This window comes from Pantherophis guttatus, chromosome 9, assembly GCF_059756535.1.
Source record: "Pantherophis guttatus breed Tessera chromosome 9, ASM5975653v1, whole genome shotgun sequence".
NCBI classification, from domain to species: Eukaryota; Metazoa; Chordata; class Lepidosauria; order Squamata; family Colubridae; genus Pantherophis; species Pantherophis guttatus.
Genome location: NC_142071.1, coordinates 2,538,302 through 2,562,500, shown reverse-complemented (window position 1 = coordinate 2,562,500; position 24,199 = coordinate 2,538,302). Strand labels below are relative to the sequence as shown.

The 24,199-nt window shown below is 47.1% G+C and overlaps 2 protein-coding genes across 13 annotated transcripts in view; both read left to right on the top strand.

Annotated features, from left to right (window-relative positions):
• Positions 1 to 11,107, top strand: part of ANK1 (ankyrin 1) — a 157,704-nt gene extending 146,597 nt beyond the window's left edge. For 6 of the 12 annotated variants that reach the window (XR_015729383.1, XM_087875798.1, XM_087875793.1 and 3 more), the window contains 4 exons: positions 2,533 to 2,616; positions 4,316 to 4,372; positions 4,687 to 4,812; positions 8,843 to 11,107. Coding sequence is in view for 9 of the 12 variants with exons in the window: in XM_087875798.1 (XP_087731924.1) it covers positions 2,533 to 2,616; positions 4,316 to 4,372; positions 4,687 to 4,785 (240 nt within the window). In the remaining 3 variants the exon portion in view is untranslated. Of the gene's footprint in view, positions 26 to 2,532; positions 2,617 to 4,315; positions 4,373 to 4,686; positions 4,813 to 8,842 lie in introns of all 12 variants that reach the window. The other 6 variants (XR_015729382.1, XR_015729384.1, XM_087875794.1 and 3 more) reach the window with 2 other exon arrangements.
• Positions 11,108 to 12,587: 1,480 nt separating this feature from the next.
• On the top strand, positions 12,588 to 23,253 carry NKX6-3 (NK6 homeobox 3). Its single transcript, XM_034405522.3, has 3 exons — positions 12,588 to 14,024; positions 18,783 to 18,952; positions 22,677 to 23,253. The coding sequence occupies exons 1-3, from the start codon at positions 13,643 to 13,645 to the stop codon at positions 22,902 to 22,904; spliced, it is 780 nt and encodes a 259-aa protein (XP_034261413.2). The 5' UTR covers positions 12,588 to 13,642; the 3' UTR covers positions 22,905 to 23,253.
• Positions 23,254 to 24,199: the final 946 nt, after the last annotated feature.

The following is a 24,199-nucleotide window of genomic DNA, read 5'->3' as shown; positions in this document are numbered from 1 at the left end:
GGTGCGCAGACGTCTCTTCGTCCAGGTAGCCCTCCTTCGTGCGTGGTGGGTGGGCGACGGACCTGGGACGGAGGTTTAGTTTAGTTTTAGTTTAATGCGACTTATATGCCGCCCTATCTCCAATGGACTCAGGGCGGCTCACAACAATCAAATGCACAATGGCACATTAAAACAGTCTAAAATTAAAAGTTCAAATTAAAATCAGTTTAAAATCTATGCCCAAACGGATGGAGGAGGCGTTCTTCTTAGCTTTTGGGTGCCTGTCAAAGATTCTGGAGTTAGGTGAGAAAAGAAATATGAATAAAAACAGGAGAGAGGGGAAGGAGTAGAGAGAGAGGAAGGGAGAAGAGAGGAGAGGAGAGAGAGAGAAAGAAGAAAGGGAAAAAGAGAGGAAGAAAAGGAAGAGGAAAGAGGAACAGAAGAGAAGGTTAGAAGGAGAGAAGAAGAGAGGAGTGGGGGAAGAGAAAGGGAAGTAGGAAAGAGAAGGAGAGGAAGAACGAAGGAAGTAGGAGGAGAAAGAGGAAGGAAGAGAGAGGGGAAGGAGTAGAGAGAGGAAGGGAGAAGAGAGGAGAGGAGAAAGAAGAAAGGGAAAAGGAGAGGAAGAAAAGGGAGGGGAAAGAGAAGGGAGTAGAAGGGAAGGCTAGAAAAGGGGGAAGAAGAGAGGAGTGGGGGAAGAGAAAGGGAAGTGGGAAAGAGAAGGAGAGGAAGAACGAAGGAAGTAGGAGAAACAGGAAGGAAGAGAAGGGGAGGAGAAGAAGAAAAGTTGGAGTAAAGGTAAAGGGTAAAAGAGCAGCCCAGAAAAAGTAAAAATGAAAGTTAAAAGAAAAGATGAATGAAAAATGATGGAAATGACTGTACATGTAAATGTGTTTATGAGAAATAAAAATAAAAAACTTTTTTTAAAAAAAAGATTCCGTAGTAGCCCCGTTGAGCTTGGCCAACTGGTGAAAAAGCATCGTTCGGCCTGGAACCTGGCATTTATCTGACTTTATCTGGACAGGGAATCTGACTTTTGGACATAAGAGGAAGTGCTAGTTTCTGGGCAAGATTTATTTCACTGGTACCCGTGTTTACCCGAAGATAAGACCCTGTCTTATATTTTTTTGAACCCCCGAAATAAGTGCTTGGCCTTATTTTCGGGGAGGTCATATTATTTTGGGGCGAGTGGAGGAAACCGGAAGAAATGGGGACCGGCTGCACATATTTTTGGGGAGGTCTTATTTTCAAGCGGGGAGCTTATTTTAGTGCATGCACTCAAAAGCCCGATTGGGCTTATTATCAAGGGATGTCTTATTTTAGGGGAAACAGGGTAAATGTTTTCATTTTGCATTTGATCTTTTAAATGTTATGTTGTACGGGTTCGAATCCCAGAAAGGGTACGGCAAGCTAAATGACGGGTGCTAAATAGCTTGAAATAGATCTATGCTTTAGTTCTTTGTCGGTAAATATCGATTCAATGTAAAAAAATAAAATAAAAAATAGTTTGCTGCAAAAGCGATGGCCTGAGAAGGCTCCTGAATTGGGGCTGTATGAAAAGTGTATTTGAGGTTTGTTGGTTAATAACACCACTTTTTTTGGGAGTTAATCCTATTCCACTGCTGGAATGGCCTGAGAATAGCCCAGACCTTAACCCCATTGAAAATCGATGGCGAAACTTGTTAGTTAGAAGTGACCCAGCAATAAAACTGAATTAATAGACACCATCATTCAATCTTGGTTTCACATTAGAACAGCTGCAGAACTCAAAGACTTGGCTCACTCCATGGGAAGACGTTGTAAGGCCGTAATTCATGCTAAAGGTTACTCCACTAAGTATTAACTGACATGGTGATCATTTTTGTATCTCTCGTTTTTTCTACGTGTTTCACTTTTCTTCTTTCTAATGTAACTGCTAGTCTAATAGCAAATCCTTCCTAAAAGTTATTGCGTTACATTCTTGATTAATTTATTTTATTTTTTATTTTTATTTATTTTTATATGCCACCATTCTCCGGAGACTCAGGGCGGCTTACAATGCATTAAGCAATAGCCTTCATACTTTTGTATATTTTATACAAAGTCAGCTTATTGCCCCCACAAACCGGGTCCTCATTTTACCCACCTTAGAAAGGATGGAAGGCTGAGTTGACCTTGAGCCTGGTGAGAATTGAACTCGCAGTAATTGCAGGCAGCTGGATGTTAAATGCTGCCTTAGTAGGAGGCATTAGCCTCCTACGCCACTCAGGCTCCTTAAATTATCTTTCCATTGATATATAATTTTATGGTACGACTCCAAAAGAAAAAAAAAGTGGTGTTATTAGCTAGTTTCCGAAAATACACTTTCCCCAAAAGGTTTCCACAATTTTGGCCACTACCGTATGCTGTACGATAATGCCTTATTTTAATTGCGATGTTTCTGACACGAATGAAACAAACGAACGTAATTATTGGAAGAGCCCAGCTGTGTACATGGCACAGAGGGCAGAGGAGAAGATATCCTGATCTCAAGTGGATCTCTGCTTTTCTTGTGGTTTTTTTTTTTCCCCCTCCCAGGGTAACGAAATATTGGATATCCCTGGAGAACAAGTGACCGAAGAACAATTCACCGATGAGCAAGGCAACATTATCACCAAGAAGGTGAGCCTATCGCAAAAAAAAAAGGGAAGATAACAGAATATAACAGAATAGCAGAGTTGGATGGGACCTTGGAGATCATAAAGTCCAACCCTCTACTCAAGCAGGAGATGCTGTAGCATTCTGGACAAATGGCTGTCCGGTCTCTTCTGAAAAAGAGCACCTACAACTTCTGAAGGCAACTTCTGCTCCAATTGTTAATTGTTCTCACTGTTGGGAAGTGTCTTTTCAGTTCTAGGTTGCTTCTCTCCTTGATTAGTTTCCGTCCATTATTTCTTGCCTTGCCCTCAGGTGCTTTGGATAATAAGTTGATCCCTTCTTTTTTGGGGGGCAGCTCCTCAGATAACTCAGAAGGTATCTTTCCATTTTTCCAATTTTGAGCATAGGACTTTCTTCCTTTTTTTTTTTTCCTTTTCCCCTTGAAAACATCTCCCTTCTCATCCGTGAAGCTTCTTCCGAGAATTTAAAAAGAATTTAAAATTCTTTTAAATCGAAAATTTTAATCTGTTTTCAATTATTGGGATTTTTAATTGTCCCGGGCTAAATTATTTAATCTGGTTTTAATTATGTTTTTTAACTTTTGTATCTATGTATTTTATTGTGTGCCCGTTCACTGACATGAGTCCTTCGGGAGTAGGGTGGTATATAAATCTAATAAAACAAACAAAACAAAACAAACCGAAGAAGCTCCTTGGATGAGAAGTGAAACGTTTTCAAGGGCAAATAAATAAATAAATAAATACAACAACCCAAGAATGTCCAGTTGCCTTTTGGAAAAGCACATTTGGGACAACTATGACCCTGGACAATTGAGACTCTCCATAGACATTGGGAGTTAAAATCCGGACATCTCAAAGGTTCCCTTAAAGTTTGAAAGAGCCTGGTTCCTTGCTGCCTCCCACCCATTGGTGGGTTTCAAATTTTTTTACTAGCGGTTCTGTGGGTGTGGCTTGGTAGGCTTGGCTTGGTGGGCGTGGCTTGATGGGCATGGCAGGGGAAGGATACTGTAAAATCTCCATTCCATCCCCAATCCAGGGGAAGGATACTGCAAAATCTCCATTCCCACCTCACTCCAGGAGAAGGATACTGTAAAATCTCCATTCCATCCCCAATCCAGGGGAAGGATACTGCAAAATCTCCATTCCCACCCCACTCCAGGAGAAGGATACTGTAAAATCTCCATTCCGTCCCCAATCCAGGGGAAAGTTACTGCAAAATCTCCATTCCCACCTCACTCCAGGAGAAGGATACTGTAAAATCTCCATTCCGTCCCCAATCCAGGGGAAGGATACTGCAAAATCTCCATTCCCACCCCACTCCAGAGAAGGATACTGTAAAATCTCCATTCTGTCCCCAATCCAGAGGAAAGTTACTGCAAAATCTCCATTCCCACCCCACTCCAGGAGAAGGATACTGTAAAATCTCCATTCCATCCCCACTCCAGGAGAAGGATACTGTAAAATCTCCATTCCGTCCCCAATCCAGGGGAAAGTTACTGCAAAATCCCTATTTCCTCCCAATCAGCTGGGACTTGGGAGGCAGAGAATAGATGGGGGCGGGGCCAGTCAGAATTTTTACTACCGGTTCTCCGAACTACTCAAAATTTCCGCTGCCGGTTCTCCAGAACTGGTCAGAACCTGCTGAAACCCACCTCTGCTCCCACCCCCCGCCCACCCTTGATCTCTTGACTCTCTGATTACAGATTATTCGGAAAGTGGTCCGGCGACTGGATACCGAAGACGGGCGGGCGCACGAAGAGGTGATTATCGTGAGGGCCCCTTCCAGTCCAGGGGTCCGGATGTGAGGCTGGTTTTTTTCAAACATGCCCCTCGACGGCTGGAGAGGATGAGCAGCCGCCACCCCTTCCCCAACCTGCTTGCGATGGTCTTGAGCCCAGCGTTGTTCCCTTACTCGGTTCGGATTCTGGATTCTCCGTCTTGCCCTCTGACGCCTTCTCCTTCTGTCTCCCTGCCTCTCTCTCTCTCTCTCTTCCGTCTTCTGTCGCCTGTCCGTGGGTTTGCTGGCGACGGGCTCCTGCTTGGCGCTCTCTCTTGCCGGTCTTCCCCCTCCCAGGACGAGGATCAAGGGAGTGTCCCGAGATCGGAACTGCTTGGGGGCAGGATGGGGGCTCAGATAGTCAAACGAGCCAGCCTGAAAAGGGGGAAACAATGACCTCCCCCTCCAGTGGCTTCTTTGAAGGTAAATCATCCCTTTGCTCTTAATACTGGCAGGGAGGGGAGGGCAGTGTTTAATAGTTGAGGTGGGGGGAATCTAGATACTCTAGAAAGAGTGCAGAGAAGAGCAACAAGGATAATTAGGGGACTGGAGGATAAAAAATAGGACAAACGATTGCAGGAACTGGGCCTGGCTAGTCTAGTGAAGAGAAGGACCAGGGGAGACAGGATAGCATCTTCCAATATTTGAGGGGCTGCCACAGAGAGGAGGGGGGATCAGGTTATTTTCCGAAGCCCCCAAAGGCCAGACAAGAAACAACGGATGGAAACTGATCAAGGAGAGATTCAACCTGGAAATAAGGAGGAATTTTCTGACAGTGAGAACAATCAACCCACGGAACAGAAGTTGCCTTCAGAAGTTGTGGGAGCTTCATCCCTGGAAGCTTTCAAGAAGAGACTGGACTGCTATCTGTCAGAAGTGGTGTAGGGTCTCCTGCTTGGGCAGGGGGTTGGACTAGATGACTTACAAGGTCCCTTCCAACTCTGTTAATCTGTTAATAAATGAGGTGCACCACTCACTTCTAGGGCAGTGATGGCTGACCTTTTTGCCGTCGTGTGCCAAAAGTGGGGGGAGGGCGGGGGGTCACACACGTGTGTGCCCACACCCAGAGGCTTTCTTGGAGCCTAGGGAGGGAAAAAACAGCCTCCCCACCCCAAGCCCTCCGGAGCCCGGAAATGGCCAGTTTCCCAACTTCTGGTGGGCCCAGAAGGCCCGAAAATTAGCTGGCCCCCCACCTGGCCCCCCGCACATTCGCATGTGACTCCCCCCTGCGCTTCCCCCGCTTTTGGCATGTGATGGCACGGTGGGCCAGGTAGGTCTGTTTTTTGCCCTCCCCAGGCTTCCCAGACTTGGCGACTGGGGAGGGCAAAAACAGCCTTCCCCATCCCCCAGAGGCCCTGTGGAGACCAGAAACAGCCCATTTCCTGACTTCCCGGAAGGCCCAAAATTAGCTGGCCGGCGTGCGCATGCGCGCTGGAGTTAAGCTAGGGCACTGCTCGTGTGCCCATAGATAATGGCTCTGTGTGCCACCTGTGGCATGCATGCCATAGGTTCGCCAGCACACTTCTAGGGTCATGTAGGAAAAGGCATGATTTGCCTAGTGGTTAAGGCACCAGGCTAGAGACATAGGCATGAAAGTCAGCTGGGCTTTTCTTGCCCCTTGCCAACTTCAACCAATCATTTGTGCATTGCATGCAAAACTGCGCCATCAAACCAATCTAGAAATGCCTCCCCCCTCCTTTCCCCACCCCCCCAACGCTAGCCTGCTTCCAGCAACTCTGCGCCACAGCTGAGGCTGGCATTCTGTCTTTGTGCAAAAAGAATTGGCGTTCGTTTTGAGTGTTTTTCCTCTCGCTACAATCTGAAACGGCCCTTGGGTTGCGATGGGTGGGTGGGTTTCTGTGATGGGGAGCTTGTTCAGACTAAAGGTCTCCCTTTCTGAAGAGCCCTTTCGATGGAGAACGTGAGCTTCCTAGGTTTTTGTTGGGACGTCCCAGGGCCTTTTGGTGGGGGCGGGGTGGCTTGGCAGCATGGCTGCGTCTGTGCCGTATTGAGTATTCTCTTTGCTTTTTTTCCCCCCCTTCGAAAGACTGGCTCCTAAATTGGGGCTTGTCCTATATAGAACAGCGGGCAAGAAACTCCTTCTCTGGCTGTGTAATGCATGGACAATGGCCTTGTGTCCTCAGGCCAATTAAAAACCGAATTGATGCATTTGTACACCTATTGCATCACTCCGGCTTCAGAGGTTTGATGGAGCCAGTGGTGGGATTCTACCGGTTCGCAGCGGTTCGGGCAAACCAGTAGTAAAAAAAAAAAAATCAGTTGTACGGGGCTTCCGGTTGGCTCCGTGGACGTCGTGGACGGTCTCCATAGACCACCAGCCTCGCGATCTCGTAAAACTGCCCTGACAGCGCTAAACAGCTGTCCGGTGGTTTGAAAAAACTCTCCTTCGGGAGAAGAAGGAGAGGAGAGCCAGTGGGGGTGAGTAGAGCTCCCCGAAAGCTCCTGGAACAAAGCCAGGGGCTTGGAGAGTGAGAGCTCCCCAGTTCAGCGATATATATTCAGCGATATATATTCGCTAGAAAGCAGGAAATTCTAGCAAATCTAAATCGCGCGGCACAGCTTTCCCCCCCCTGGCTGTTCTACTTACCTTTTTAAGCCTCCTTTTTCTGAGCTGTGTAGTAGCGCCTGTGGTGCGCATGCGTGCGTTTGATGTGCACCAGTGGTGGATTGCTCCCGGTTCGCACCGGTTCACAAGAACCGGTAGTAAAAATTTGTAGCAGTTCAGAGAACCGGTAATAACATTGGCTGGCCACACCCCTGAACCGGTCCCCGGCCCGCTTGCCGTTTGCTTACCCCACCCACATCGTCAGAGGCTTTTTTTTTTTACTTTTAAAAGCATTTTTTTCTACAACCTCTTCGGCCGAAAAAATGCTTTTAAAAGTAAAAAAAAAAAAAAAGCCTCTAATGATCACACGGCTCAGCTGGGATCGTCGGAGAGGTTGTAGGGGGGGGAAAGCCTTTAAAAGCCTCTGGTGTTCCCAGCTGAGTTGCCTGATCCTCAGAGGCTTTTAAAAGCATTTTTTTCTGTAACCTCTTAAGGTTGTAGAAAAACTGCTTTTAAAAGTAAAAAAAAAAGCCTCTGATGATCTTGCGGCTCAGCTGGGATCATCAGAGGCTTTTAAAAGCATTTTTTCTGCAACCTCTTCGGCTGAAGAGGTTGTAGGGGGAAAAAAAGCCTTTAAAAGCTTTTGGCGACCCCAGATGAGTTGCCTGATCATCAGAGGCTTTTAAAAGCATTTTTTTCTGCAACCTCTTAAGGTTGTAGAAAAACTGCTTTTAAAAGTAAAAAAAAAAAAAAAGCTGGCCATGCCCACACAGTCACATTACCCCCCCACCAAGCCATGCCCACAAAATAAGCCACACCCACAGAACCAGTAGTAAAAAATTTTAGAACCCACCTGGTATGCACTGTGCATGCGCGCGCAGTGAACCAGTGGCAAACCTCGGAGGATTTCACCACTGGATGGGAGCTGGTGTGTAGGACCAAGCCAGCCTGTTTATAGTTAGGGTGGGAGCACCATGCGCTGTGGAAGCCCAGAAAAACGGGCTCCTGGTTCGAATGCAGCTTTCAATTGCACCGTAAGCATTGGCAACATTTTTGGTCCTGGATTTGGGTGTGTTCCTGCTTGCTGCTACTGTGCCTTGCTGTGGGGGCCTGGATGGGGATCTTATACCTCCCCCCTCTTCTTCGTGGCAGCCCCACAAATATTGGAACGCCGTTGTCGTGTCACCCCTGGTCCTTCTTTTCACTTGAAGAAGTCGGTAGATTGGTAGATCAGACTTCTTAGCAGGGGGTGCAGCCGCGGTGGCACAGTGATTAGAGTGCAGTACTGCAGGCTACTTCTGCTGACTGCTGGCTGACTGCAATTCGGCAGGTCGAATCTTACCAGGTTCAAGGTTGACTCAGCCTTTCGTCCTTCCGAGGTCGGTAAAATGAGGAGCCAAATTGTTGGGGGCCATAGGCTGACTCTGTAAACCACTTAGAGAAGGCTGCAAAGCACTGTAAAGCGGTATATAAGTCTAAATGCTATTGCTATTCCTTCCTTCCTTCCTTCCTTCCTTCCTTCCTTCCTTCCTTCCTTCCTTCCTTCCTTCCTTCCTTCCTTCCTTCCTTCTCTTATTCCCTTTCTCCTTCTCTTTCCTGGTACCACAGAGGTTAGAATGTAGTATTGCAGGTTAACTCTGCCCACTGCCAGGAGTTCGATCCTGACCGGCTCAAAGTTGACTCAGCCTTCCATCCTTCCAAGATGGGTAAAATGAGGACCCAAATTGTTGGGGGCAAGAGGCTGACTCTGTAAACTGCTTAGAGAGGGCTGGAAAGCACTGTGAAGCGGTATATAAGTCTAAGGGCTATTGCTAAGGGCTCTTTTGTGAATGACGGTACCAGCCTCTCCTCTTCCTCCCTCCCTTCTTTCTTTCTTTCTTCCTCCAGGGCCTCACCTCAACACCCATCCACTGAACCTCCACTCTCCTCGTTCCTCTCCATGCGGCCAGGCGAGTGGAGCAACGAGCTTCCAGAGGCAGGGCTGTCTGTCTGCGATTCTTTAGGTTAAATGGCATGATTTCCGTAAGAGACATAACTTTACCGTCTTAATCCGCATGACCGACCGACTGCCGACGCATGAGCTACAGTTCTTTCTCCTGACTTCAAGAGGAGAGGGGGCCGGGACAATTCCCCAGGAGAAGGAAAAAAACGGATGCAAAAAATTGTGTTTTGTGTGTTTTGCGTGTGCGTGGCGGGGGCCTTCTTTCCAAAGCCCCTTCTTTTGACGTGGTGCCTTGGCCTCCTGGGGAAGAAGGAGTAAGCTGGACGGAGATCACTCGCCATCCCATCCTCCCCAGCTCAGCCCTTCGGGTTGCCTCTCTGCTCAGCTCTCCATCTATCCATCCGGAACCCCAGAAGGCTTCTCGCTGGAGCCCTTCTGGCTACTCTGCCCAGTGGTTCTTCCCAAGGTTGGGATGGAAAGCGTGACTTGGATAAATGCTGAGATCTCATGTATAATAGAATATGGACAGATTACTTACTATGCAAACACCGACGACCGAGGCGTTCGGCAGAAAACGGCGTTCGGCTCCAATCCTTGGAAGCGTCCGCAGGCAGCCAGCCCTTTGGGAAGGAAAAACGAGAGACGAGGGGAGAATCAGAATGTCTTCGAATCGGGAAGGTCTCCCCGCCTCCTCCCGATCTCCTTGGAACCCATACACACATGCACACAGGCGTGCCCACACCCACTCACGCCCAACACACGCAGAGTGGTGGTTTTAGAGACGGGTGGGAAAGGAAGAAGGAGGAGAAGAAGAAGGGCTAGTTCATGAGCCTCTACTGAGGCACACCACCAAGGGTGCGCATCGCGGCGCCTTCCCGCAATTTGGCCCCGGGCTGGAAGTGTGCAACCGCCCGTGTGCGCCGATGCTTGGCTCCACCCAGCACAATCTGTTGCTCAGGAGAAGGGCAGCGTGGTACCCTTGCCTGCACTTCCGTACGGGAGGACCCCAGGGGGCCTCCTCACTCAGCACAGACGTGGCATCCTGCCAACACTTCTTGGACCAGTCCTAGCTGGGGGGAACTGAATTCCTTCCCACTTGCCCCCCTTTCCCCCTCCTCCCCCGCCAGCAACTTCCTTGATCAGACCTGGCATGGAGGAAGTGATGTTCCTCCTCTTCCTCCTCCTCTTCCTCCTTTTTCTTCCATCCCCCCCACCCCCACCATCAAGATTGGCTGCCCCCAATGCTTGGGAGAACTCCTCCTCCTCCACCAACAAGCTACACTCTTGGGACAACTGTCCCGAGCAATAGGCGGCTCCTTTGACTTCTGCGTCAACATTTGGAGGCCCCCAAGGGATACAAGGGGCACGTGGGTTGAGGGCGGGTGGGCACAGGGGATAACCCAGCAGTCAAGGGGATGATCAAGAGGAAGCATGGACCATCTTGGATTCCTTGACCCTCCTCTGTGGTCACCCCGTGGCAGCATGGCACTCTTCCCCGACTGCAGCGCCACTTTCTCGGCCCCTGCGTCTGGGACCCTGCCACGTTGGCCCTGCCCAGGTAGAGCAAACCAGGAGGAGGAAGTGCTTGTGGGGTGGGGGTGGGAGGTTGGGGGGAAAGGCAGGAAGGCAGTGAACGTTGGAGGAAAGGCTAAAAGCCATGCCAGGCATCTCCCCAGGGAGACTAACTGTCGCTATCCAGACGTGCAAGGAACAAACTTCCTCGTACCCCACCTCACCCTCCCATCACCTTGATTTGCAGCCTGTATGGCCTGCCCACCCCCACCAAATTGCTGACACGGCATCGCCCTAGATTCCGGCGTGGGCCTTCCCACCCACACCCACCTACCCACCCACCCCTGCCCTCCGCCCCCATGCTTTTGGCCTCCAGTAGTGCATAGAAAATTTAAAAACAAAAAAAATTGAGCTGTGAACTGCGTCCCTCTCGCCTGCCTGCGGGGGGCGCCGCTTTTGCCCGCCGATCGCTAGTTGGCGCTGTCAAGGAGGGCAATGCCTAGAGAATGCTGCCAGTGTCTGCACTCTAGATGCTTTTTAGAAGTTTTGGGATTACTTTTACTTTCTTTTTTATTGTTATGGAAATTTGAGCCTTTTGGCTCCATCTTGTCTTCCCTCCATCCCCAATTCCAGTGTATAGAACCATCCTCCGTCTCCACCAGCTACCAGAATCCAAGTTAATAAATAAATCAACACCACTCTGGTGTCGCCTCTGCTGCTTTTTTGACTTGCCTGGGTATCTGGGGTGTGTGTCTGTTTTTCTCAACCAAGCTTGGGCGCTGTTGGCACTTTCGGGGGTCACGTTAACCGGGGGAGGGGGAAGTGAGGAGAAGTAAGGTTAGGAGCGAAAGCTTTCCTAGGGTTGGCAAAGGATGGTATTTGTTTAAAAGAGGGAGTAAAGTCCTAGTAGTGTCCTTCTTTGTCTGTGTGTGTGTGTGTGTGTGTGTGTGTGTGTGTGTGTGTGTGTGTGTGTAAAAGTTCTGGGGCATTGCATTTTCATTTCTTTCCTTTTAGCTGTCAAGAAGCTTCATTTTCTGGCAGCATTGTGGTGCTCTTCATCCGAGGATGTAGATCCAGAAGTGGTCCTTGATCTGATCAAACAGACCCACATCTTAGATGATCATGACTGCTTCATACATCAGAAAGAATTAGTCTGGTGGCTGTCGCCCCAAAACTATCTGGTTATTTTGTGCTTAGATCATCCATCCATCCATCCCTCTATCCCATCCATCCATCTATTCATCCATCTATCCCATCCATCCATCCATCCCACCCTCCCACCCATCCATCCATCCATCCATCCCTCTATCCCATCCATCCATCTATTCGTCCATCCATCTATTCATCCATCTATCCCATCCATCCATCCATCCATCCATCCATCCATCCCACCCACCCATCCATCCATCCATCCATCCATCCATCCATCCCTCTATCCCATCCATTCATCTATTCATCCATCTATCCCATCCATCCATCCATCCATCCCACCCACCCAACCATCCATCCATCCATCCCTCTATCCCATCCATCCATCTATTCATCCATCTATCCCATCCATCCATCCATCCATCCATCCCACCCAACCAACCATCCATCCATCCATCCCTCTATCCCATCCATCCATCTATTCATCCATCTATCCCATCCATCCATCCATCCATCCATCCCACCCAACCAACCATCCATCCATCCATCCCTCTATCCCATCCATCCATCTATTCGTTCATCCCTCTATCCCATTCATCCATCTATCCCATCCATCCATCCATCCCTCTATCCCATCCATCCATCTATTCATCAGAAATCTATTCAGGCAGGAAAGTAAGACTGCTCTTACCCCATTTCTTCTCTTTCCTCCACCTCTTCCTGGAGGGCTGGAACCCCAAGGATCCAACTTGTCTGGTCCTCCTGGAACTTCAGCTGGCTTTACTGTAAAAAAAAAAAAAGCATCTGTATTTTCTATCTCAAGGTCTTCTCCTACAGGCATCATGTTAGGAGGTTGTATGCTACTAAATTGTAAAGTTGGGCTCTCTGTCTAGATTTCCTTTGGTTGATCTCTCTCTCTCTCTCTCTCTCTCTCTCTCTCTCTCTCTCTCTCTCTCTCTCTCTCTCTCTCTCTCTCTCCCTCCCTCCCTCCCTCCCTCCCTTCCTTCCTTTCCCCCTCTCTCTTCTTTCTTTCTTTCTTTCTTTCTTTCTTCCTTCCTTCCTTCCTTCCTTCCTTCCTTCCTTCCTTCCTTCCTTCCTTCCTTCCTTCCTTCTTCCTTCCTTTTTTCTTTCCCTCTCTCCCTCCCTCTCTCTCTCCACCTGTCTTTCTTTTTCTTTTTCTTCTCTCTCTCATCTTTCTTTCTTTCCTTCTCTCTCTCCCCTCTCCCCCTCTCTCTTCTTTCTTTCCTTCCTTCCTTCTCTCTCTCTCTCTTTCTCCCTCTCCCCCTCTCTTCTTTTTCATTTCTTCTTTCATTCTTTCTTTCTTTTTCTTTCTTTCCATCCTTCTTTCTTTCCCTCTCTCCCTCTCTCTTCTTTCTTTTCCTTTCTTTCCTTCCTTCTCTCTCTCTCCCCCTCTCCCCCTCTCCTCTTTTTCATTTGTTGTTTCTTTCTTTTTCTTTATCTTTCTTTCCTTCCTTCCTTCTTTCTTTCCCTCTCTCCCGCTCTCTTCTTTCTTTTTCTTCCTCTCTTTGTCTTTCTCTCTCTCTCTCTCTCCTCTCTCACTCCATCCATCACCCCCCCAAAGCAAAGGCAGCCTCCTCTATCTTTTTCTCCTCCCTCCTGCCAGCATTATTAGCCATGTGTTAAGGTTCTGGTGTTGACCGTGGAGCTCTCAAAGGGCCATTTATCTCCGAGCAGCCAATCCAGGTCCTGCGCTCAAACGGAGCCCAATGAGAAATGGGAGAACCCAAGGCCTCCAACCTATCCGAGGGCTGATATTCTAATCAGCCCAGTCTTTTATCAGAGGAGAGGGAGCTTCCTTTGAAGTTCAGCGTGTTGGCCAGTCAGTCACTCAGTCTTGGTTTCAGAATTTGCAGGAAACTCATGGACTTGGGTCACTGTTGCCTCGGCCAGCAGTGCAGCTCGGGGGTCCCACCTGCCTTGATCCCAGCAAAAGGGCTTTCCAGAAAGAACCGCTGGTGGACATTCCTAGGGCCTCGGGATGGCATTGCCAACGAGCCAAGCGCCTTGGGAAGCGTAGAAGTGGCACTCCTCGGTAGGCGCCTTTGCCAGCAAGCGGTCGAGCTATGGACTCCAACCTGCAGGGGACATTTCTCCTCAACGGCCCTCCCCTGTCCCCGTTCGCGGAAGTGAAAACCCCCATGTGCCAGTATTCAATGCAAAACTCCTTTTACAAACTCAGTCCTCCTGGACTCAGTGCCCAGTTGGCGTCTGGCACACCGCACGGCATCAGTGACATCCTCAGCAGACCGGTGGCTCCTCCAAATAACATCCTCCTCTCCGGCTACTCCCATGTTGGGGGATTCAATGGACTGGGCGCCCAAGGCATGTACTATGGTCCCCAAATGGGCAATTTCGCCAAGACGGGAAGCGAATATGGAGCCAGGGGCAGGAGCTGTTGGGCCGAACCAGTCCAGGAATGGCACGAAGGCCGAGTATGTGGCAACTGTAAGTAACAAACTAGGCATGGGGAAAGCTGCATGGCATGGGGACACGGTGATCATTGGTGGTGGTTGAGAGCACCCCATAGGGGGTGCCATTGGTCTCAAAGGGCGAAGGATAGGTAGCAAAACTTAATCAGACTTGGAACCTGGTCCCAGGATTTGTGCGGTCATTCCAGTGACTTATTATGGGGTGCTGGTTGGTTTTAAATGTGTGGTGTTTTCCAAGGTGACATGGGCAGGTCTCAGCTCCAGAGCTCTTACAACCCAATTCCTGTAGAGAAGATACCACTGTGGAGGGGAGGGGGAAGAAAAAAAAATGGAGCACAAACTATATAGAAGGGAGGATTAATTTGCCGAGGAAGCTGAATGTGGATTTTTGTTGGAACGGAAGGCTGAGTGACGTTGGGAGGTCCCGGAAAGAGGGGCGATCTGAATAAGATTCTAAGGGATGAGATGGGCTGTTTTTCGATAGAAATAAGAGTATAGGCTACATTTTATGGAGTTGCTGATAAATATAGAACATGATAGAGCCGCCAAGGCTGAGGAACGTACAAACCTCCGCAGCAGTAATGTGAATAGAATAGAATAGAATAGAATAGAATAGAATAGAATAGAATAGAATAGAATAGCACAGAACAACAAAACTAGAATGAGAATGAGAATGAGAATGAGAAAGAGAAGAGAAGAGAAAGCATAGGAGGGGAGGAGGGAGAGAGGAAGAAAGAAGAGGAAGGAGGGAGAGGAGAAGAGAAGAGAGAAAATAGCACAGAACAACAGAACAAAACCAGAATTAGAATTAGAATAGAAGAGTTGGAAGGGACTTTGGAGATCTTCTAGTCCAACCCTCTGCTTAGGCAGGAAACCCTACACCACTTCAGACAAGTGGTTATCCAACCTCTTCTTAAAAGCTTCCAGTGTTGGAGCATTTACAACTTCTGGAGGGAAGTCGTTCCACTGTTTTAACTGTCAGGAAATTTCTCCTGACTTCTAAGTTGCTTCTCTCCTTGTTTAGTTTCCGTCCGTTGCTTCTTGTCCTGCCTTCAGGTGCTTTGGAGAATAGCTTGACTCCCTCTTCTTTGGGGCAGCCCCTGAGATCTTGGAAGACTGCTATCCTGTCTCCCCTGGTCCTTCTTTCCAAATCAAGAGAAAGTTCAGAGATGCTAGAGTTAGAACAGCAAGTCCGTGATGGAACATGTGCAGAGGTTTTGCCTCTGCTGCATCACTCACGGATGACTTTTCCCCATTTCTGGAGTTGTGCCTATCTGTCCTCTTGCCTCAAATTCCTGCACTCACTTTTGTTTGGAAATTTAGCATCACAAAGAATTTTTTTTTTGTTTTTTAAATGGCCTTCTAAGAAGCCCACCAGATTCACCGGAGGGGGTGGGGGGAACGGAAAGATTTCTCGAATCTTCCTGGTCTGCTCGTTTTCCTAGACAAAGGCCAAAAACCCTCTGGATCTGAGCTGCCACCCCAGTGCCCCTTGGAATGACGGATGGTGACAGGGAGTCCAGGGTAGCTGATAGGAAGCTCAATTAAGAGCTAGGAAAGAGGCAAGGAGCAACTCATTAGTAGCAAGGGCAGGGCCAACTATCGACCCCGTGTTTTTTCATTGTGAGGAAAAGGACTCTCTTTCTTTTTACCCTGAAGAGCTGGTGGGGGCCATCTGAACCCCAAAACTTCATTGCATTCTTGGGTAGAATCTCCTAGCCTTTCGAATCATCGTAGACCCCCCAAAAAGGACTCAGTGGAGAAGAAGCAAAAAGATATTCCATACTGGAATTTATCTTGCAGAGAGAGAGAGAGAGAGACAGCAAAGGGTGCAGAAACCCCCCCCCCCAATTGTACTCCGGAGCAGGCTCTAGAGGTTACCATCTTCTGCGCAAACTGAGATTCCTAGAAACATGGTTCTCCAAAGCACCTGAGGGCAGGACAAGAAGCAATGGGTGGAAACTAACCAAGGAGAGAAGCAACTTAGAACTAAGGAGAAATTTCCTGACAGTGAGAACAATTAATCAATGGAACAACTTGCCTCCAGAAGTTGTAAATGCTCCAACACTGGAAGATTTTAAGATGATGTTGGATAACCATTTGTCTGCAGTGGTGTAGGGTTTCCTGCCTGGGCAGGGGGTTGGACTAGAAGACCTCCAAAGTCCCTTCCAACTCTGTTATTCTATTCTATTCTATTCTATTCTATTCTATTCTATTCTATTCTATGCTATGCTATGCTATGCTATGCTATGCTATGCTATGCTATGCTATGCTATGCTATGCTATGCTATGCTATGCTATGCTATGCTATGCTATCCTAGTCTAGTCTAGTCTAGTCTAGTCTAGTCTAGTCTAGTCTAGTCTAGTCTAGTCTAGTCTAGTCTAGTCTAGTCTAGTCTAGTCTAGTCTAGTCTATCTAGTCTAGTCTAGTCTACATTCTCTCCACCCTTCCCCTCTCCTCACCTCCCCTCTCCTCTCTTTCCCCTTCTCTCCTTCTCTTCTCTCCTTTTCTCTCCTCTCCTTCCCTCCCCTCTCCTCCCATCATCTCTCCTCTCCTCTCTTTCTCCTCTCCTCTCCTCTCCTCTCTTCTACTTCTACTTCTACTTCTACTTCTACTTCTACTTCTATTCTATTCTATTCTATTCTATTCTATTCTATTCTATTCTATTCTATTCTATTCTATTCTATTCTATTCTATTCTATTCTATTCTATTCTATTCTATTCTATTCTATTCTATTCTATTCTATGGTTGACCTCTGCAAAACCACACACTCCGAGACAAGCTTCAGCTATTAAAATGACATGTATTGGACTGGTAGAAAGGGACAGGGACACAACCATAGTAAAGTCTCACTCGTTCACACCTACACACAAACACACACACACACACCCCTTAAAAAAAAAACAGCAGAGGGTGAATTGGGATTGGCTGTTTGCTCTGAATATTTCAATCGATTCAAATTTGGGAGTCAACTAGTTAAAGCGATGCCACTATTTCTCTCGATCGGCACATGCATGATTAAACGTACGTTGAGAGGGTTAATTGATTTTGAGGCATTGGATTAGACTTAGACTTTAGAATAACTTTATTGTCACTTTGGAAGTACACTAATCGGCATACATTAAAATGAAATTTCGTTGCACACAGCTCTCAAAAGTTCAGCACCTCCAATATGCCCTACGTAAACATGAAAAAATAAATAAATACAAAATTACGCATATACCCACATATATTATATGAAACAGAGAAACAACACTGTCTAGTCCGGATGTATACATGTACATGGCGGGAAAAACAAATCTTGTGAGTTTACCAGATGGATGGCAGAGGGAACAAAGCTGTTACAGAATCTGTTAGTCCCGCTAGAAATACTTCAAAACCCCCTCCCAGAGGGGAGCAAGAGAAACAAACCGTGAAGTGGGTGTGTGGGCGCCTCTCACAATGCTTTGAGCTCTAAGCACATAGTGCTTATAAGCAGCATCCTGAATGACAGGAAGTCAGCTTCTTATGATCTTCTCTGCTGTCCTCACCACTCTCTGTAGGAGCTTTCTAGCTGAAGTGCCGCTGCCACTAAACCAAACAGGGATGCAGTTTGTTAAAACGCTCTCCGTTGTGCCTCTGTAAAAAGTGGCCAGGAGAGGAGGAGGAAGAGGTGCTCTCCTCATCCGACGCAGGAAATGCAGATGCTGGTTTGCACATTTGACTAGGGATGACGTGTGGATTGAGCTGGGCAACCTGATTTAGAACGTCGATTCAAAGAGGCAAATGGACGGAACTGCTTTCAAAACTGAGTCTGCAGATTGTCGTGTCACACAGCTCTAACTAGAGCCTTCTTTCTTGGGGAGAGGTCCAGGCTCTTGTGTTTGTGAGCTTTTTAAGAAGCCCCTGGCATTTCATCTGGATATCCCAGAGGTGGTACTACAGACCCAAGGGCATAAATACCAAGATCTGGCAGATTGGCTCATCCGTGAAGGAAAAGGCTGAAATTGGACCAAATGTAAAAATGTCCCCTCACTGAGAAAGTTGCCATATTTTTCGCTCCATAAGACGCACTTTTTCCCCACAAAAGAGGGTGGAAATATCTGTGCGTCTTATGCAGCGAATATGGGTGACAGCACCTTTCCATCTATGAGCCACAGTGGCACAGTGGTTAGAGTGCAGTACTGCAGGCTACTTCTGCTGACTGATTGCAATTCGACAGTTCAGATCTCACCAGGCTCAAGGTTGACTCAGCCTTCCATCCTTCCTAGGTGGGTAAAATGAGGACCCATATCGTTGGGAGCAAGATGCTGACTCCGTGAACCGCTTAGAGAGGGCTGTAAAAGCACTGTGAAGCAGTATAGAGTCATGGTGGCATTGTGGTTAGAATGCAGTATTGCAGGCAAACTCTGCACACAGCCAGGAGTTCGATTCTGACCGGCTCGAGGTTGACTCAGCCTTCCATCCTTCCGAGGTCGGTAAAATGAGGACCCAGATTATCGGAGGGCAAGAGGCTGACTCTATAAACCGCTTAAAAAGGGCCGTAAAGCACTGTGAAGTGGTATATAAGTCTAAGGGCTATTGCTAAAGAAAGTCTCCTGGGAAGTTGCTGAAGCCTTCAACATCAAGTAAGCTCAGCTTCCATCAACGTCCAGCATGGGGAAAGAAGAAATTATAGAGAATCATCCTGCCCAGAAGCTCTGGGGTTCAAAACATTAGTTAGCTTTGAGTGCTGCCCCTGGGGGAAGCTGGATGCCAGTCAATGACCATGCTGCCCGTCTCCCTTCACACAGCCGCAGGGCACCTTGGTGATGGCCTCCACAAGAAGAAACACACACGGCCAACCTTCACAGGCCACCAGATCTTTGCCCTGGAGAAAACCTTTGAGCAGACCAAATACTTGGCTGGGCCTGAGCGGGCACGACTGGCATATTCCCTGGGCATGAGTGAATCCCAGGTAAAGGTGAGTTTTGCATACTCAAACTTTGGAGAACAAGGCAGGTAGACCCTCAGGGCCAAGGGTTGGTGGCGTGGGAGTCAGGGTCAGCATTAAGGCAACCTGAGAGCTCCGAGGGGAAAGAGGGAATGGAGCTGTCAAAGACAGAGGCGGAGCCTGAGATGTCCGTCAGCCCTATCACTCCATCCATCCATCCATCCATCCATCCATCCATCCATCCATCCATCATCTATTGGAAGTGCCTACAAAGCACCTAGTAGGCACGCATATTAGAAGTATGTGTCTACTTTGGAAGCTGCTTCTTTATACTTCTGATTTAAAAACAGCTGCTCTGCAGGAGTCACACATAGTCCGAGAGAGCTCCTTTGAAGGATTTTTACACCTTATCTATTTACATGCCTGTCTATATCATGTATCATTTTTCTCTCCTATTTATCTATCTATCTTTCTCTCTCTCACTCTCTTTCTCTTATCTATCTATCTATCTATCTATCTATCTATCTATCTATCTATCTATCATTTATTATCTATCTATCATCTATCTATCATCTATCTATCATCTATCATCTATCTATCTGTCATTTATCATCTATATCATCTACTGTCATTTATCATCTATCTATCCATCTATCATCTATCTATCCATCCATCTATCTATCTATCTATCTGTCTGTCTGTCATTTGTCATCTATCATCTATCTATCATCTATCTATCATCTATCATCTATCTATCTATACTGTCATTTATCATCTATCTTTTTATCTGTCATTTATCATTTATCTATCTATCAATCTGTCATTTATCTCTATCATCACTGTCATTTATCATCTATCTATCATCTATCATCTATCTATTTATCTATCTATCTATCATCTATCATCTATCTAGCTTCTCTCTCTCTTTCTCTCTCTCTCATATCATTGTCTGTCTATCCATATATCATCATCTCCTTTCTATCATCTATCATCTCTGTCTATCTATCAGATATTATTTATCATCTATCACCTTTCTCTCTCTCTAATCTATCATCTGTCATTATCTATCACCTCTCTCTCTATAATCTATTTCTATCTATCTAGCATCATCCATCACTTTTCTCTTTCTAATCTATAATTTATCTATCAACCTCGAACTTGGCAGGTCCCCTGAAAAGTGTGCATGGGCAGTGCCCATCTTGCCTTGGGATAAAAACAGAACTCCCGCCTCCAATGATGGAGCAGAATTGAGTCTGTGTCCATTTCCTCAACTCAAAAGGTGATGCAGCTAAATCTATTTCAGGCTTTGGATGGCCCTAGACACGTCAATTAAAGACACAGACATGATGACACTTTTGTCTTCATTGAACTTCTACCCAATGTTAAAATGAAAGACACCCAACTACGGGTGGGTTCTACTTACCTTTACTACTGGTTTGCATCATGCCTATGCACACTCTTTTGTGCATGCGCAGATCAACTTTGATGACATCCAGGTCAGTGGGTGGAGCCTCCCACCGGTTTTACTACCAGTTCTTGCAAACCGGTCCGAACCGGGGGCAACCCACCCCTGCACCCAAAGGGCTTTCTTTTGCTTTTAAGGCTGCCAGTTTGCCATGAGCAGAAAGCGCCAAAAAGATAGCCGCTTCCGAGTCAAGTTTGGCCTGTGCCAGAAACCTCCTCCTAACAAAGCTGCCCGTTTATTTTTCTAAAATTCAGCCTTCATGTCAACATGACAGCTGCCTATCCTCACAAGAGTATGTGACAGATTGACAGGCTGAATTGGGACTCAAGTAGGGTATGAAGAACTGAAGTGTTGAGGGCAACCAAGCCCAGTCTGACCCTTTCCCACAATCTACTGGAGGTACATCTTTTTCAGTTTACAGGAAAATCTTTAGCTTTGAACATCCTGGTAAAGGAATTCAGTGGTTGAGAGTCCTTTCCGGAGATGTCTTCAGGGACGGGGTCAAAAAAGTCAGGATGGTACTTTCGGTGTTTCCCCGAAAATAAGACCGGGTCTTATATTAATTTTTGCTTCAAAAGACGCATTAGGGCTTATTTTCTGGGTAGGTCTTATTTTTGGGGAAATTCGGTACTAAATGCATCCATCTGGCTGACAATCTTAACTGGGGCTTATTTTGGGGGTAGGGCTTATATTATGAGCATCGTGTAAAATCATGCTAGGGCTTATTTTCCAGTTGGGTCTTATTTTCGGGGAAACAGGGTAGTTACCTTCACGCAGTTGAAGCCCTGCCATTTTTTAATGTGACCCACATAAAAATCACCCTATCCCTGTGGACCACTCCTAGTCCTTTCACATTTGGAAAGGGTCAAGCTGGAGATGGCTCATTGAAAGTTCAAGAGTTTTGATGTCTTGGTTACTCCTTTTTGAACCGTGTTCTTTCGCCCTCTCTTTTTTTGCAAAAATAAACGTGGCTATGGATTGCCTCTAAATTAATAATTAAAAGCTCAACAACCCATTAAGACAGCCACCCCATTGGAGCGCGTACAGTCAATTCATCTGATGAGCTTGTCAGTGGGTTAATGGTGGGATTAAATCTTCATAAATACGAGCAGAAATTAATTGATGGTTCCAAAGCGGGTGGATGGGAGAAAGAGACTTCAAATAACGCAGGCATTTCTGCCTTAGAAAATGGCATCTTCTTCCACATGAGAACGAGGAAAACATTTCAATTTTTTAATTATTTAAAAAATTAATTATTTAATTATTATTTAAGTCTGTGTCCCAGTGTAGTGGAAAACATTCTTGGTACTTTACTTTGACCCTCTAAAGGTTTTGAGCCAAGTGATCAAATCACTTAATTATTTAGAGCAGGGGTGTCAAACTCACGGCGTCACGGCGGCATCACGTGATGCATCAGGACTTCCCCCCCTTCGCTAAACTGGGCATGGGCATGGCCAGCACGTGACACATCTGGCCTGCGGGCCAGGAGTTTGACAGCCCTGGTCTAGACCATGCAGTCGGAGACTCCATCAAGGGTACAACATTTTGCCAGATCTTTGTGCTCCAAGGCAGAGTGGCAACTGCAACAGGAAGTCTATTAAATTTATCTTCCTGAGAGCCACTGCTAGGTTGCTGGGAGTTTGCAGGGGTTCAGGAGAACCTCTAGCTAAGATTCTGTGCAGTTTGGAGAACCCCCAAACACCACTCCTGGCTGGCCCCGCCCACCCCACCCTGCCCCTCCCAAGAGTCCCCAGGTGGCCTGTTTTGGATGCAGGTAAGTGCAGAGCACACGCGGAGGCTCAGGGAGGGCAAAAAACGGGCCTACTGGAAGTTTGGGAAGGCTGGAAACGGGCCTGTTTCTGGCCTCCAGAGGGCCTCCGGAGCCTGGGGAGGCCGTTTTTGCCCTCCCGGAGTTTTGAAGGAGCCCGGGGAGGGCAAAAACACCCCCGCCATGGTGCTGACTAGGCCATGCCCACCATGGCCACGCCCACCCAACAACCGAGCAGAGAACCCCTTGCTAAAGTTTTTGAAGCCCACCCCTGGAGCCACCACTCTCATTCTTCCTTCTCTGTAACAACCAGTTCCTCCTTTCTGTTTCCTCCCACAATGACAGACTCTCTGGGAAGAGTCAATCACATTTGGCCAATTAACTTCTGGTCAAGACTGGGGCCAAGGGGCTTAGATGTCTCAGGGGCTATTAGGTTGCCCATCCCTAGTTCAAGTCTAGGCCATGTTCTTGTAACCCAAGGATCCCTGATGGCCTTGCCTCCCTCCCCCCCTCCTTCCCAGGTGTGGTTCCAGAACCGGCGCACCAAATGGAGGAAGAAGAGTGCCCTGGAGCCTTCCTCCTCTTCCCCACAAGCAGGAGCTGGACCAGGCGAGCGCACCGTCTCTGATGAGGATGATGAATACAACAAGCCCTTGGATCCAGACTCCGATGACGAGAAGATCCGTCTCCTGTTGCGCAAACACCGGGCCACCTTCTCCGTCCTGGGTCTAGGCTCCCATAGTGGCTGAGAAGGACTGGCCTTGGTGGGGCCTGCAGGTTTCCGGGGAAGTTGAATTCAGCAGGCTGGACTTGGGAGGGTGGTGTCTCGATGGTGACTTGGGGGGAGGGGGAGGCCTTTCTCAAAAGTAGAACACAGAGGTTCCAGTTCTGGATTTGGTGCAGATGGGTAGCTACTGTGGCTGCACGCAAGTCACAGGACACCCAAGGAAGAAGCCCGCTAGTATCCAACTTGCCCCTTGGACCTGAGGCTTGCCTGCAGCCCTCTGTTCGATTGGGAAAGAGATGTGCTTTCATTTGTCATTTCATTTTTAATAATAATAATAATAATAATAATAATAATAATAATAATAATAATAATAATAATAATAATAATACCACCCAGGGACCTGAGATAGGCCGATCTGGATGTTTGACGGTGTTACAGATATCTTCACAGGATGGAAGCTGTTCCAAGTCAAGCTGCCTTCTGCAATTGACTGATGGCAAATTTGTCGATGCCCATGGTGTTCAACTGGTGCGCCAGTTGTTTTGGGACTGCACCCAAGGCCCTTATTAAAAGTTTATAATAATAGTACCAATAGTAATAGGGATCTTGGGTGCAGTCCCAAAACAACTGGCGCACCAGTTGAACACCATGAGCATTGATAAATTTGCCTTCAATCAATTGCAGAAGGCAGCTTGACTTGGAAAAAGCTTACATCCTGTGTCGATATCTGTAACACCATCAAACATCCAGATCTGCCTATCCCTGATCCTTGGGTAAACAAAAATGCCAAACCCAGTCTGAACATCTGGCTGACTGTGTTGTTATTATTATTATTATTATTATTATTATTATTATTATTATTATTATTATTATTATTATTATTATTATTATTATTATACCAATAGATGAAATGTTTCAATCAAGCTGCAAAATGCCTCCCAAGTATAGCATGATTTGGACATTACAGCCGTCGGCTCAAAGGTTCCTTTCATAGCTACTTCTCCCTGGTTCAAACTGAACTACGTTGGAAATTTTGCAGAAATTTGGGAGTGGGGGTTTTTTTTTGTGGGGTGGCGGAAGGAAAGTTGGAAGAAAAGGGGGTGCTTCTAGTGGAGTTATGATTTTATAATGCAACCACTATGTTTCATCCAACTACCATGTTTCCCCGAAAATAAGACCCTGTCTTATATTTTTTTGAACCCTGAAATAAGCACTTGGTCTTATTTTCAGGGAGGTCTTATTATTTTGGGGCGCGTGGTGCAAGACAGAGCTTCTCTTGCCGTCTTACCTGATTTCCAGCTCTGTCTCCCTAACCCT